The 16,632-nt window shown below is 41.2% G+C and overlaps 1 protein-coding gene across 1 annotated transcript in view; it reads left to right on the forward strand.

Moving 5' to 3' along the window:
- Positions 1–16,632, forward strand: part of klhl2 (kelch-like family member 2) — a 204,751-nt gene that overhangs the window by 164,381 nt on the left and 23,738 nt on the right. The window contains exons 7-9 of the mRNA XM_059645733.1: positions 10,270–10,386; positions 10,824–10,973; positions 11,573–11,690. Coding sequence (XP_059501716.1) covers positions 10,270–10,386; positions 10,824–10,973; positions 11,573–11,690 — 385 coding nt within the window. The remainder of the gene's footprint in view (positions 1–10,269; positions 10,387–10,823; positions 10,974–11,572; positions 11,691–16,632) is intronic.

Here is a 16,632-nt window from a genome sequence, read left to right on the forward strand (position 1 = left end):
ATTAAAAATCAGAAACATAAAAGTAATAATCTCCAATTACTACTCGAACCATGACCAGTTGGAACAGGGCCAACATGATTAAAGAGGTAAACATATGGCTCAAAGGTTGGTGTTGGAGAAATGTGTTCAAATTCATGGGACATTGGCATCAATACTGGGGAAGGAGGGAGCTGTTCCAATGGGCTGGGCTCCATGTGAATCATGCTGAGTCCAGAGCCCTGGCAAATTGCATAACTAGGGCTGTGGATAAAGCCTTAAACTGTATAGTGGCATGGGGAGTTCAATTGCATGGAAAATTGTGGAAAACTTAAAGGAGGAGGGCTCAGCAGCGGTTATTAAACTTAACAAAACAAGTGAAAGGACAAAGAGTATGGAAAGGGTCAGGTACAGCAGATGTGGAGACAACTATGAGAAGTGGAAGGCCACATTAGGGGCATTTAAACAGTCCTTGCATAAGCATACGGATAATGATGGGATAGAGTAGGGGGAGGGGCTTAGATTAGTTCACAGGTTGGCACAACACGAAGGGCGGAAGGGCCTGTTCTGAGCTGTATTGTTCTATGTTCTAAAGTCAATACCAGGACCATATTTTTTAAAAAAAGTCACTGAAAGGATACATTGAGACTTTTTATTTCATAAAGGCACTGCTTGGAAGACACATGGCTTAAGCCATTTACTGGTAAAGACATGCCTGGGTTGACAGCTGTCATTAAATAGTTTTTATTTTGGATAGTGCTTGGCGTTCAGTTGAGGTACAGCCTACTGAGAAAGTGAGCTACCTAACTCCTCATCTGCGTTTCCAAGAAAACCCTTTTGAGGCCCCTGTGTAATAACTGAAACACCTGATCCAGCTGGTTTTTCTAGAAGAGCTTCTGAAAGAATTGTTCTTAAGGTTTCCTGAACATATTCAACACAGAAGAGAAGAAAGCCCTGGAAAGACTCAAGAAAGACAGGAACATTGTAATCTTACCAGTGGACAAGGGATGCATGACAGTCATCCTCAATAGAACCCAATACATTGAGAAAGCTAACGCAATGCTAGCAGATACCAAATACTTACCACAGATGGCGATAGACCTGACACCACAGTTAGGAAACAAGATTACAACAACCCTGAAGAAATTACACAACTTGGGAGACATAAGCAAGACGGGCTACCAAGAAACGAAGCCAGAGGGATCTAACACACCCCAATTCTACAGACTCCCCAAAGTACAAAATCCAGGGGTCCACCTTGTACTCATTGTTTCACTGCCAGGTACACCAATGTATAGACTTGCCAAAGAACTATAACAGAAATTGAAATACTTAGTGACAATACCACCCACTCCAATCACTCATCCCAAGAATTCCTCAACATCATCAGGGACAGCAGGATAGAAGAGGATGAGATGATATCCTTTGACATAACAGTACTATTTACATCCGTAAACATTGTCTTAGCCAAAGAGACAATTGCCACACTGCTGGGTGAATCAAGTCGGCAGGCACCCCAGGACACCAACAACATCAATAAGGAAACCACCATGAAACTACTCGATCCACGCCTCACTGACAGCACAGACAAATCAATGGAACACCAATGGGATCCCCAATATCAGGACTGATTGCCGAAGCAGTAATGCAAATATTATAACAGACAGCACTCCCAGCTATACAACCCAAATCTTTGGTCTGATACATAGATGACACCTTAATGATTATTAAATGCACAAAACTAGAAGAAACTCACCGACACACAAATGACATCCTCACTGGGATAAAATTTGCAGAAGAAAAATAGAACCAATAGCCAATTACCCTTCCTGGATATAATAGAACACAAAAACAACGTGGAACTCCAGACTAACGAAAATGGAAAGACCACACATACGGACCAGATACTCAATTACACCAGCAACCAGCGCACTGCCCACAAATGGAGTTGCATCAGGACACTATTTAAATGAGCCACAACACGTTGTAGCAACCCGGAATTACGCAAAGCAGAACAGAAACACTTGCACGGAATCTTCAAAAAGAACAGAAACTCGAAAAACACGATCTGCCATTACCTCTGACCACAACAGGACCAGACTCACTAATCACCCTACCTTACATCAAGGACGTTTCAGAGATGATCTCGCAGCTACTCAGACCCCGAGGTGTCAGAGTAGCCCAAAAACTGACAACCACCCTATGACAGCTACTGATGAACAGTAAGGACCCCGTACCCAATACCAGCAAAACTGCAGTGACACAAAATACCATGCAATGGCTGAGAAACACCACACATTCCAAACTGGAAGAAAATTGACTTTATGGATACATGAACACCAACTAGCCACCAAGAGACACGACCAATTCTCACTCGTCTCACTGCACAAAGATGATGAGGAACACAAATTCGACTAGGACAAAGTATCCATAATCACACAAGCCAAACAGAGATGTGCCAGGGAATTCCTGGAGGCCAGGTATTCCAACTAGAGCTCTATCAACAAACACATTGAATTTGACCCTGTGTGCAAACCACTGAGAAACAAAACCGGAAGTAATGCCAACCACCCCAGCATATAAATAACAAGTGGGAAAGAACGCAGACGCTTCACCAGAGGCACACTGACTATGTTACCTAACAGGGCGATGAAACATGTGCAACCAAACCCACTGGCTCAGCAAGCAAGTCTACAACCTCAATTTCTGCTTCGTCACCCTGCGTTTAAGAGTGAAAGAAAGGTAAACCACTGCTGACAAAAATGGTCAGGAAATCTGTTCAAGGAGAAGTATCAGCAGGCAACAGACAAGGGCTGGACTTCAGGCAGTGGACCCATGCCAATGTATAATTAACAAACCTAAAAACCCCTTTCGCAGCATTCAGCCAAGAGTTTTAATGTCTGGACCAATATTTGCTCCTCAAACAACACTACAGAAGATTAATCAGTTATTTATTTACTTTGTTGTTTCTAGGTATTTACTTCATTGCAATGTTCTGTCATGTATGCCTACGTAATAAAATGTGTTCTTAATAGAATAATTAATAAGATACATGATGCTTTTAAGATACCTAAAAGATATAAAAGAACGTTTGGTACTAAGACAAAATTTGTTTGTTTGTTCAGTTACATTTCTTACCATTACACATCTAACTGAGTCCCTTTCCCTTCCAAGTAATTTCCCTAGCAATTTTCCTTCCAGTTCATCTGATCTCATTAAAGTCCCACTTCCTATACCCTTGCCATCATTCCCAATAAACTGCTGAGCAGTGAACTTCTTTCCTGGTCTCTATTTTAGCAGGAATTGTGAATAGTTTCAACCTTTGACAGCTTTTTACAAACCCATGGCGTCTCCCACCTAGAAAGTTGAGGGCCAGGGATGGATGGGAATGCTACCATGAACAAATTCCCTTCCAAGGTACTAGTCATCATGTCTTTTTGATAATATGTTACCATTTGTTTGCTGTCATGTTTCAATATCCTGGAAGTCTCTTCTGCACAGCATCCTACACCAGATGGATTGTGGTGATTCAAGAAGGCAGCCCACCAACATCTTTTCACTGGTAATTGGGGATGGGCAACATATGGTAGCCTTGCCAGCAGTACCCATGTCCCAGGAATGATGAGTAAAAGCACTGCCAGGCAGCTGTCATTTCTCACTGCTGAAAAGTATTGCCATCGCACCCTTTTCTCAACATCGTAACTGTCCCTGGAAGCTACCACTCAACATAAACTTCTCTTTCCTCTGAGAGCCTTGGAGTTTGCAGGTTTGTATTCAGTTCTTTCATGACTACCTGTTTGAACACCAACAATCTCTCAAGCTGGGAAGTACCATGACCAAATTCAGAATCTCTTCTTCTGTGTGACTGTCATGCGTTGTGGTTTTTATCCTCGAACACAACTGATCAGTCTGTCATCCAATTTAATGGGAATTCTCTTGGTTCCACTTGTACCTGGTTAATTATTCACTAGCTAAGCTGGAGTGAGCTTTGACTCCACGGAGGGCGAAGCTAGGAACTTTGTAATGGGAAACCAGAACAAGCATAAAAGCATGCCAACATTAATAGGAGAAAATCAAGAGGCAAAAGAGAGGGTGGAAATTGGAACAAGTGCAATTGCTAGAGAAAACATGCAAGGAAAAGAAATGGGAGTAAAGTCTCGTGGGCCTGATAGCTTGCATTCTGGGGTCTTAAAAGAAGTGGCTGCGGGGATGAGTGGCCTCATTGGGGTGATAATGTTTAAAAATTCCATAGCTCCTGGAAGGTCCAGCGGATTCGAAAACCACGGATGTAGGCCCTCTGTTCCGGAATGGAAGGAGGCAGAAGCGCCAGTTAGCCTAGACCTGCATTTGGGAAAATGGTAGTGTAAGTTATTAAAGTGGTAGTGTACGTTTAGAAAATTATGATACAATCAGCAGGCTCAACATGATTATGTGAAAGGAAACTTGTGCCTCTCCCAGTTAGATTTTTGAAGATGCAACAAGCAGAGTAGATAAGGGTAAATCAATGTTTTAGAAATTCAAATTAACATTCATAATGTTCCACAGAAAAGATTACTGCAATGCTAAGAGATCATAATGTTGAGGGTGATATTTTTAGGATTATAGGGGATAACCTAATTAATAGAAAACAAGGTCAGGATAAAAAGATCATTTTTGGACTGGCAAACTGTAATGAGTGGAATATCTCTGGAATTATTGGAGTTGCAAATATTTAGTGTCTATATTAGTTACCTGGATTCATTCATTGCCTATTAGTAGACAAGCAGTTGATAATACAATAAGAGGTAAGAGATCCCTCTTAATCTAAAATCTCTCCTTGGCATTCAAACTCCCATATCCTCAAGATCCTCTGCTGTTGTAAACCTATCTTTCTCCTATCCACAGGTCCCTCACTCTGGCTTCATTTTATGCCTTTAATTGCGTAGACCCCAGATTATTGAGCTTTTTCTTAAATTCCCTTGTGCCTTCAACTCCTCCTATTTAAAAACCCAACTGTTAGGGCTTAGTTTTTGATCACTACTTCTAATTTCCTCTATCTTTAATCAACCAGTTGTTTTCCTTGTGCCTCTGAGAAACATTTTCCATATTTATGGCATATATAAATGCAAACTATTGTGTAGAGACATTAGTGTAGACCATTCAGTTTCTGAAGCCTGATTTGCTATTCAGCTAGATCATGGCTGATCTGTGTTTACAGTAATTGCTCTGCTTCCCTCCATATCGCTTAATACCCTTCATTAACAACTTCATGATCCCTAGCATGAAAATTTCAATCAATCCAGTAACTATGGCCTTTTTGGGACAATGTTTTGAAATTCTGTTAACATTTCTGTAAAAGATTCTTACTGAATTGAGTCCTAAATGGCCTAGCTCTAGTTTCAAAATTATGCTGCTTTATTCAAATCGCAGGAACGAAATGAAGAGCAAATGTGTAATAGAATTACTTTATTTTAGATATTATTATTAAATTTCCTCTCAACATTCTAAACTAAAGAGCATTCAACTGACTTTATATTGCTTGTTTGCATAATTTAACTCCTCTGGTCCGAGTATATTGCTGATGAATCTGTGTTCTACCCTGCAGTCAATTTATTCTTTGTGGTACTGTGCCAGAACTGAATGCACTACAACAAGTGGGATTGGGACAAGGCTCTGTATAACTGAAATATTACCTCAACTTTTATATTACAGCACTGTTGTTGTAAAGGCCAAGATTCCTTTTTTTAAAATCCTATTTTCTACCTGTTCATAGTGATTTCTATACGTAGATACCTAAATTCCACTTTCGCTGCCAGCTCCTGATCTCTCAACAGTAAGACAAATTCTGATATATCTTTCTCAGATATAAACTAACATTTCTCCACATTTTAATTGAATCCACCATACTTATTCACTTAGTCCATGTTGCCTTGTAGCTTCTTGCATTCATTTACACAATGCACTTCCTAATTTGATGTCTTCTCTACATTCTATAGAACTGTTTCCTCATCCAAGTCATTAATTTCCATTGTGAAAAGCACAAACCAATGTAGATCAATGAAATTGCTACTTGCTTCACCTTGTCAGTCAGGGAGCTTCCCCACCCCACTCTGTTACCTATGATATTTTGAAGGTCGTATGAGGGTATCTTTTCTTCTTCCCTAGGTATTTTGATTTCTCAAATATTGGCCAGAACCGTGAACTATCCGAACTACTAGCTCACCGATGATGTTTTCACTTGAAATAAAATGTTCCTGTGATCTGCAATCACGTACATAAGGTTCAGATTTTAATTTCCAGGACTCAGTTACTTTAAAGGTTACCATTTGTTTAGTTTGTCCAAAGTCTTAATGATTGATTTGATTGTTATTGCTTTTATGATGGAACTAGTGGTTTCAACGCTGTTTTTTCATTAAAGGGAATTCTAATTGAAGTAGGAAAGTGCCCCTGAAGGTTTCTCTGAAAATTGAGACCAAAGCTGAGATTGGAAGCTAAAAGCACTTGGGGAGACAAACTGGGTGAAACCACTTTAAAAGGCGCAGAGTCATCAAAACTTAATGATCCAGTGATGTGGTGGAGGCAAGATCCAGAAGCTAGAATTGACAAAATATACACTTGCTGCAGCAATATCTGCTACTTGAAAATGATATTAGTGGATCTATACCCTCTTAACCACTGTAGGCAGAATTGAGGAAGTTCTGCAAGCATGTATCATTTTGACAAAAACTTAATCTGTGGAATTTTGCTTAGTTGTTTTGTTGCTGTCAGCTGGAGATCAGGCTAACTCGAAGTAAAGGAGCTGAGATACATCCTGGGGAAGACAGATTTTGAACCACCTTTATTGAAATTTTTAAGCACTTTTAGTCAACCTTTTCGATTGTTTTATGACACATCTCTGCAACTTGATCAATCTTCTGGCTCAGAGATAGGGACCCTACCACCGTGCCCTTTTATGCTAAGTTAGATTGAGGCAATTTGCAATTTCATAGTTGTACCTGCCATGTAATTTGTAGTTTATCATTTATAATTGACCACAGTTTGCCTGTTAATTTGTTTAATGTTGATTGTGGGTTGTAGGGTACAGGTGACTAAGTATTTAGTGTTTGTTTTGTTTTGGTGTTTGAAATCATAAAACAAAAGTATTTTAAATCATGGAATCTGCATCATTGTTTTAGTAGATAACTATACTTTCAGATTCATTCTTTCCAAAAAATGTTCCTGGTCTCGACGGAAGTTTGTTTTCCTAGGTTATCATTGACGTTCACTTCACAGTAACTCTATTGGTTTCATTCTTTTAAAAAATCAAACAAAACCTATTGTTTAAAAAGATGTATTTGGGTTTTTAACGCCATATTCATACTTTTTGTTATATTATCTCTGGCTCTGCAAACTTAATTTTGTATTAGTCAATATCAATTGTCACAATACCAGAGGTATTACTATAATAATTACAGTCTTAAAGTTTGGTTTTATATATGTGATATGTATATCAGCTTCTACCAATATCTATCCCAATTATTTATTTGTCCACTGTAAAAATATTAATAAGTGGAAGATAATCAGAATAGATTACCAATTGATTTGCTGTCCGTGTCTTTTCTTCAATATTAATTGCTGCTTAACTTGTTCAATGGCATCATTGTTACTGGATGCTCGATGTACCCCACTCTTGGGCGTCAGAAGCAAATTGTTGCCTGAAATCATGAAATCCACTCTGTACTAATTACCGAATCTATATGCCAGCTTTCTTTGAGGTCAGTAGCAAGCACTTTTACTTTGTTACTGGTCTGCATTTTGCATTATACAGCAATCTAAATGTGAGTATGAAGTTACAAAGCTGGAAATTCTGATGAGAAAAGTAAACCTGGCTGACTGAGTAAATTGTAATTATTGTCTGAAATATATTGTTTATAGGTATTACACTCCATCTATGTTACTTGCATTTTCTACCTCCCATCAGTGTATGCTTTTACTTTCCATTCCTCACTCTTGTATTATCTATTCATATTTGGTGAATTTCAGGTATTTATTGTTCCTAGAGTGCTTTGATGTCAATAGACACTGATGAGTGCTCACATATGTGAGTTGCAAATTCTTTGTATTCTACAGATTTTTCAACATAGACCTTGTAAATTAATCCCAGAAGGTTGCTTGATCTGTGTCCATCTGGGACTGGATAGTGTTTTGAACTTCTTACGTTCTGTATTTGTTTTGTGGTTCTGGACTTGAAACTTTTTTGGCTGAGCCTTGTTTCAGGTCTGATGACCTGTGATGAAAGGTGTTAAAGGGTTTGCACTTTAAAATAGAAGTAGCTTTTAAAATTTGCCCAAAAGATATTGGAGAAATGCTGAACAAACAGTGGACATTAGTGTAGATTAAAAGCAAGGGTCACAGGATCTTATCAAGTCAAAAGAAAACTCAATGATATGAATTATGTAGTGAATATTCCAGAAAGGAAGAAAATGTGTGTACTAGTGAGTTTTGAGATGAGTTGTAGCTCAGGTTGAGGTTCTGGATATGAGTTTGCTTGCTGAGCTGGAAGGTTCGTTTTCAGACGTTTCGTCACCATTCTAGGTAACATCATCAGTGAGCCTCCGACGAAGCGCTGGTGTTATGTCACGCTTTCTATTTATCTGGTTAGGTTTCCTTGGGTTCGTGATGTCACTTCCTGTTCTTTTTCTCAGGGGATGGTAGATTGGCTCCAAATCAATGTGTTTGTTGATGGAGTTCCGGTTGGAATGCCATGCTTCTAGGAATTCTCGTGCGTGTCTCTGTTTGGCTTGTCCTAGGATGGATGTGTTGTCCCAATCAAAGTGGTGTCCTTCCTCAGATGTACGTAAGGATACGAGTGATAGTGGGTCATGTCGTTTTGTGGCTAGTTGATGTTCATGTATCCTGGTGGCTAGCTTTCTGCCTGTTTGTCCAATGTAGTGTTTGTCACAGTTCTTGCAAGGTATTTTGTAGATGACATTCGTTTTGCTTGTTCGAACGTCATCTACAAAATACCTTGCAAGAACTGTGACAAACACTACATTGGACAAACAGGCAGAAAGCTAGCCACCAGGATACATGAACATCAACTAGCCACAAAACGACATGACCCACTATCACTCGTATCCTTACATACAGATGAGGAAGGACACCACTTTGATTGGGACAACACATCCATCCTAGGACAAGCCAAACAGAGACACGCATGAGAATTCCTAGAAGCATGACATTCCAACTGGAACTCCATCAACAAACACATTGATTTGGAGCCAATCTACCATCCCCTGAGAAAAAGAACAGGAAATGACATCACCAACCCAAGGAAACCTAACCAGATAAATAGAAAGCGGGATATAACACCAGCGCTTCATCGGAGGCTCACTGATGTTACCTAGAATGGTGATGAAACGTCTGAAAACTAACCTTCCAGCTCAGCGAGCAAACTCACATCCACAATGTGTACTGTTTGTGTTAAAGAGAGTTTATAAATGGAAAGATAGTCAGGAGAAAAGTGTATTTACAGTAGTTAAATAGGTAATTCAATAAAATATTGGAAAAATTGAAAAATAAATCAAATTAAAAACTCAATTTGGTCTTCCTGTAATCAAATTGTATCATACAGAGGAGCTTAAAAGTTTTGATGGAATGTTTAGCTACTTTCCAAAAAAACTATCAACATGACTTAACAAAAAGCTAATACAGACTCATAAATTGATTTCATAGAATCCCTACAGTGTGGAAACAGGCCCTTCGGCCCAACAAGTCCACACTGCACCTAAGAATATCCTACCCAGACCCATCCTAATATACGCCCTCTACCTCCCTAAACACTGCGGGCAATTTAGCATGGCCAACCCACCTAGCCTGCACATCTTTGGACTGTGGGAGGAAACTGGAGCAGCCGGAGGAAACTCATGCAGACACAGGGAGAATGTGCAAACTCCGCACAGACAGTCGCCCAAGGCTGGAATTGAACCTTGGTTTCTGGCGTTGTGAGGCAGCAGTGCTAACCACTGAGCCACCTTGCTGTATTTGAGTGAATATGCCAGGATAAATGTTTTTGGCCACACATAATGTAAATACACGGGATGTGTTACCCATGAAACAATATCTTTACAGACTCAACCCAGTGAAGTTAGCTCAAATGAGGAAAGGGAGCGAGTTCATGATGTACAGTTACAAGTATACCCCCAGCCTTTTCTCATACAGGATGGTTTAAAACTCACTGGTCTGAGAATTTGTAATGGGTTACTGATCTATCCCTTGCACATGTGTGAAGCAGTTGGATGTACAGTCATACTGAACCATCATTAATTCAATCAGGTTTTTGAAGCAGTCATCTCGTGGGTGAAACATGATAAGGAACCCCGACAGGAGCACATGGCACGATTGATGGAAAATGTCCGGCTGCCTCTCCTTACACGTGAATACCTGGTGCAGGTAACGTTACAGTATGAAGGGAAGTGGTCTGGAAGGGCCAAATCATTGTGGGTGTAATTTTTGAAAATTGAGTAATTATAGCCGGATTTTGTTCACAATACAGTTCTTTTGTTTTATATAAAGTCGGTGAATTTAGTTACCTTTATCATTGTCTCTTTAGGGGAATAAATTATGAGAATCAGTTTTGCCTTTTTCTATCTATCACCTTAAAATTAGAGCCAGTGTGGTCAAGACAGAGCAGTCTAACAGTGTATTGATAAGCTGTGACAGAGAGGAAGCATGTGTTCTCTTGGAGAACCGGAGGTGGTGTTGGCTTTTACAAGATTATTGACCAAGCTTTTTTTATCTGATAAAAGGGAAAAACACTTGAAATAATGTGCTAAATGTTATTCGGCACTTGCTTATAGCATTTAAAAACTGTTGGTTTCGTTTAACAGAGAGTGGAAGAGGAGACATTGGTTAAAAATAGTAATGCATGCAAAGATTACCTCATCGAAGCAATGAAGTATCATTTGCTTCCAGCGGATCAACGTGCATTAATGAAAACAACCAGAACAAGATTAAGAACTCCAGTCAGTCTTCCAAAGGTATGTGATTCTCAATACCTCAGTAGCTCTGCAATCAAACACATTAGTTATTGCCACATTCACACGACTCTACTCAGATTTCATAACATTCTTGCTACCAAATCCCCTTTTTCTTTACTCCAGCTGTAAGTGCGTCAGCCAAATATCATCCTCTTTTGAGTTTCATGCACAGGAACAATCTAGGAGTCAATCAAATCATAATACTGTAGATTGCCAGATTGGCTAAGTTGATGATATAACTGCTTGCATCTTCTATTACAGAAAGCCATATAAATTTTTGTGACAAATTCAGGGCAGGATATTAAGGCAAGTTTCATTAATAACCATTTAGACTACATATCAAAATAATGTAACATATTGTGTTTTCCTCATTCTAACAATTGATTGAGAGATTTGTTTTTCTCTCTTTTTCTCCCCCCTCCTTTGCTTTTTGAATAACTGCATGAGTTTAGTTGAGGGATGAGCACATTTTCACAGTATGGGTGTATTGGATCTTAGTTTTATTTTTCCTTACATAAGTAAAATAATGAAACAATTGATTTCTTCTGCCGCTTGAGGTGTAATGCAGAACTTTAATGAAACACCATTTCACCTTTCAGGTGCTGGTGGTGGTCGGTGGCCAGGCGCCGAAAGCTATCCGTAGTGTGGAGTGTTATGATTTTGCGGAAGAACGTTGGTACCAAGTTGCGGAGCTTCCCTCTCGGAGGTGTAGAGCAGGTAAACAAGTGCTGATTAATACTCAGTTTTGGATATTATAGATCATAGAATCCCTACAGTGTGGAAACAGGCCCTTTGGCCCAACAAGCCCACACCGACTCTCAGAGCATCCCACCTTGCCTACACATCCCTGAACATGATCAGCAATTTAGCAGGGCCTGTCCGCCTAGCCTGCACAGCTTTAGACTGTGGGAGGAAACTGGAGCACCCGGGGGAAACCCCCGCAGACACAAGGAGAACATGCAAACTTCATACAGCCACTGTGCTGCCCCTGAAAATCATGACTTCAGATATAAAGTGTTCCAAGTGATGTCCCTGAAAACCTATCTCCTTGACCCAGGTTTTGATCACTTATCCTATTAACTGTTCTTGCATCCAGTTTTTGTCTGATACCATTCCTGTAAAGCACCTTAGATTGTTTGGATTATTATAAACACCTTATCAGAGGAATTGATCTATCTTTGATTCTACGCTGAGAATGCTTTGCAACAAGATTTTTTGTTATGTACCAAGATTGCCACATTACTGTCATAGTAGTACCATTACAAATAGTGCTTGCCCAATCTCGTACATCTGTAGTTCACAAAACATATCCTGCACAGGCCGTTGTCATTGTTATATTGTGATGGATGGCAACTGTTTTGCTCCATGTGATCAGAAACTGATGAATGAACAGTTGATTTATTTTTGACAAGGAGGATAGAATGTTGGCTGGGTTACTGGGTGTCTGCTTCTGTTTGAAATTTCACTGAACTACCAGAAAAAAGAGACGGCGGTGTCTCAATTAAAAGACTTGAAAGAGAGGTCCTTCTGTTAATATATTGCTCCCCCAGTATTGAATTGATTTTTTTTTGTTTAGCCTAGATTATGTGATCAAGGCCAAGAGTAGATCCCAAACTCTCAATCTCATTATTTGGAGCTAAGAAATGTAATCAAAACAAAGTGTTAAGATAATAAAATGTGAGGCTGGATGAACACAGCAGGCCCAGCAGCATCCCAGGAGCACAAAAGCTGACGTTTCGGGCCTAGACCCTTCATCAGAGAGGGGGATGGGGTGAGGGTTCTGGAATAAATAGGGAGAGGGGGGGAGGTGGACTGAAGATGGAGAGAAAAGAAGATAGGTGGGGAGGTAGGGAGAGGATAGGTCAGTCCAGGGAAGATGGACAGGTCAAGGAGGTGGGATGAGGTTAGTAGGTAGGAGATGGAGGTGCGGCTTGGGGTGGGAGGAAGGGATGGGTGAGAGGAAGAACAGGTTAGGGAGGCAGAGACAGGTTGGACTGGTTTTGGGATATTGTGGGTGGAGGGGAAGAGCTGGGCTGGTTGTGTGGTGCAGTGGGGGGAGGGGACGAACTGGGCTGGTTTTGGGATGCGGTGGGGGAAGGGGAGATTTTGAAGCTGGTGAAGTCCACATTGATACCATTGGGCTGCAGGGTTCCCAAGCGGAATATGAGTTGCTGTTCCTGCAACCTTCGGGTGGCATCATTGTGGCACTGCAGGAGGCCCATGATGGACATGTCATCTAAAGAATGGGAGGGGGAGTGGAAATGGTTTGTGACTGGGAGGTGCAGTTGTTTGTTGCGAACTGAGCAGAGGTGTTCTGCAAAGCGGTCCCCAAGTCTCCGCTTGGTTTCCCCAATATAGAGGAAGCCACACTGGGTACAGAGGATGCAGTATACCACATTGGCAGATGTACAGGTGAACCTCTGCTTAATGTGGAAAGTCATCTTGGGGCCTGGGATAGGGGTGAGGGAGGAGGTGTGGGGGCAAGTGTAGCATTTCCTGCGGTTGCAGGGGAAGGTGCCAGATGTGGTGGGGTTGGAGGGCAGAGTGGAGCGAACAAGGGAGTGACGGAGAGAGTGGTCTCTCCGGAAAGCCGACAAGGGTGGGGATGGAAAAATGTCTTGGGTGGTGGGGTCGGATTGTAGATGGCGGAAGTGTCGGAAGATGATGCGTTGTATGCGGAGGTTGGTGGGGTGGTGTGTGAGAACGAGGGGGATCCTCTTTGGGCGGTTGTGGCGGGGGCGGGGTGTGAGGGATGTGTTGCGGGAAATGCGGGAGATGCGGTCAAGGGTGTTCTCGACCACTTTGGAGGGGAAAGTTGCGGCTGGACCACTGTGGGGGGGAAGTCTTAAGGTCTGTTGTACAGGGACCTTAACTCTGCCGTAGTGTCCTAGTACAAGTCTTGGGAATGCATTATGTTGGTAACAGATATCAAAAGTTGAAGCTTGTAGGACAAAGTTTATAGAAAAGCTGACATTACTCCTAAAGGTTTATAAATAGTTCTCTGATTTGCATGGGCCAAAAAGTAAACTGAAATTATTGATACATGGAACTCCTGACCAAATAGTATAGCTGTGTTTTTGTTATAGTTCTTGTCAGTTTGTGGATGTGCTGCACCCATTCTTAAAAAGAAAAAAAATGTATCTACGTTAAAATAACTACAGTTTAGATTTATCCCATAATTAGTAATTCAAGGTGATTTAACTGTGGAATTGTAGGCATACAACACAGAAACAGACCCTTTGCTCCAAGCAGTCCAAGCCGACCATAATCCCAAACTAAACTAGTCCTGCCCGTCTGCTCTTAGCTTGTATCTCTCTAAAAGTTTCTTACTTATGTGCTTTTAAACATTATAACTGTACTCCCATCTACCACTTCCTCTGGAAATTCATTCCACACATGAACCACTCTCTGTGCTAAAAGAATCACCCTCATGTCTTCTTTTAAATCCTTCTCCTCTCACTTCAAAAATATGCCCGCTAGCCTTGAAATCTCCCGCCCTAGGAAAAAGACACCAGCCATTCACCTTATTTAAACCCCTCATTATTTTACAAACTTTTAAAAGGTCTCCTCTCCACCTCCTACACTCCAGTGAAGACAAGTCCCAGCCTCTCCTAATAACTCAAATCTTCCATTTCCAGCAACATCCTGGTAAATCTCATCTGAACCCTCTTCAGCTTAGTAATATCCTTCCTATAACAGGGAGACCAGTTACTGGACACAGTACTCCAGAAGAGACCTGACCAATGTCCTGTACATAATATCCCAAATACTATACTCAAAGGTCTGAGCAATTGCAAGACATGACCTGAGCTATTGCCTTGTCCTACCTTCATCACAGACTATACAAAAAAGCAAAAGAGAAAGCATATAATGTGACGAAGGGGATTGGGAAGCCTACAAAGACCAACAGAGGACAACTAAAAAAGAAATGAGGGAGAAGATTAAAAATGAGGGTAAGCGAGCCAGTAATATAAAAGAGATTTCAAGAGTTCCTTTAGATGCATAAAGGATAAAAGTGGACATTGGGCTGCTGGACAATGACACTGGAGAAGTAGTAATGGGGAACAAAGAAGTGGCAAAGGAACTGAACAAGTCCTCACTGTAGAAGACACCAGTAACATCCCAAAGATTCAAGAGAATCGGGGTCAGAGGTGACCGTGAGGAGAAGGTGTGAGAAAAACAAAGGTCTAAAGGTGGATAAATCACCTGGACCAGGTGGACTACACCCCAGAAGGAGGTTTCTGAAAAGATAGTGATGGTCTTTCAGGAATCCCTGGAGCCAGGGAGGGTCCCAGAGGACTGGAAAATCTTGAATGTAACCCCGCTGTCTCCACACTGTTTAAGAAGGGAGAAAGGCAAAAGATGGGAAATTGCAGACCAATTAGCCTGACCTTGGTCATTGGTAAGATTTTGGAGTTCATTGTGAAGGATGAGGTACCTGAATACTTATAAGTGCATGGTACAATAGGGTTAAGTCAGCATGGTTTCATCAAGCAGAGGTCATGCCTGATGAATCTGTTAGAATTCTTTGAGGCGGTAATGAGTAGGTCAGACAAAGGAGAGCCAATGGATGTTATCTACTTGGTCTTTCAGAAAGCCTTTGACAAGATGCCACACAGGAGGCTGCTGACTAGGATAACGGCCTACGGTGGTAGAGGCAAGCTGCCAGCATGGACAGAAATTTGGCAGTCTGGCAGAAAGTAGAGAGTGGGGATAAAAGGGTCCTACTCGGGATGACAGCTGGTAACAAGTGGTGTTCCACAAGGGTCAGTGTTGGGAACACAACTTTTCACTTTCTATGTTAATGATTGAGATGACAGAAGTGAGGGCATTCTGGCTAAGTTTGCAAAAGATAGGTAGAGGGACAGGTAGTATTGAGGAGGTGGGGAGGCCGCAAAAGGATCGAGACAGGTTAGGACAAAGAAGTGGCAGGTGGAATACAACATCGGGAAGCGTAAAGTCATGCACTTTGGTAGAAAGAGTAGAAGTGTGGACTGTTTTCTAAATCGTGAAAAAAACTGAGAAATGTGAAGTGCAAAGGGACTTGGGAGTCTAGCCCATGGTTCTGTTAAGGTAAGCTTGCAGGTTGTGTCAGTAGTCAGGAAGGCAAATATAATGTTGGCATTTATTTTGAGAGGACTTGAATGTAAAAGCAGGGATGTACTACTGAGTATTTATAAGGCTCTGGTCAGACCACATTTGGAGTATTGTGAGCAATTTTGGGCCCCATATATCAGGAGTGATGTACTGGCCCTGAAGTGGGTCCAGAGGAGGTTCACGAGAATGATCCCAGGAATGAAAGGCTTAACGTATCAGAAACATTTGAGGACTCTGGGTCTGTACTGAACGGATTTAGAAGGATGAAGGGGAATCTAATCGAAACTTACAGAATACTGAAAGGCCTGGACAGAGTGGATCTGGGAAGATGATTTCATTAATAGGAGAGATTAGGACCTGAGGTTATAGCCTTTGAGTAAAAGGAAGACTCTTTTAGAACAGAGATGAGGAGAAACTTCAGCCAGAGAGTGGTGAATCCATGGAATTCATTGCCACAAAAGATTAAGGAGTCCAGGTCATTGAGTGTATTTAAGACTGAGATAGATAGGTTCTTGATTATTAAGGAGATCGAAGGTTACAGGGAGAAGGTAGGAGAATGGAG

Source organism: Stegostoma tigrinum, chromosome 1 (genome assembly GCF_030684315.1).
Source record: "Stegostoma tigrinum isolate sSteTig4 chromosome 1, sSteTig4.hap1, whole genome shotgun sequence".
NCBI classification, from domain to species: Eukaryota; Metazoa; Chordata; class Chondrichthyes; order Orectolobiformes; family Stegostomatidae; genus Stegostoma; species Stegostoma tigrinum.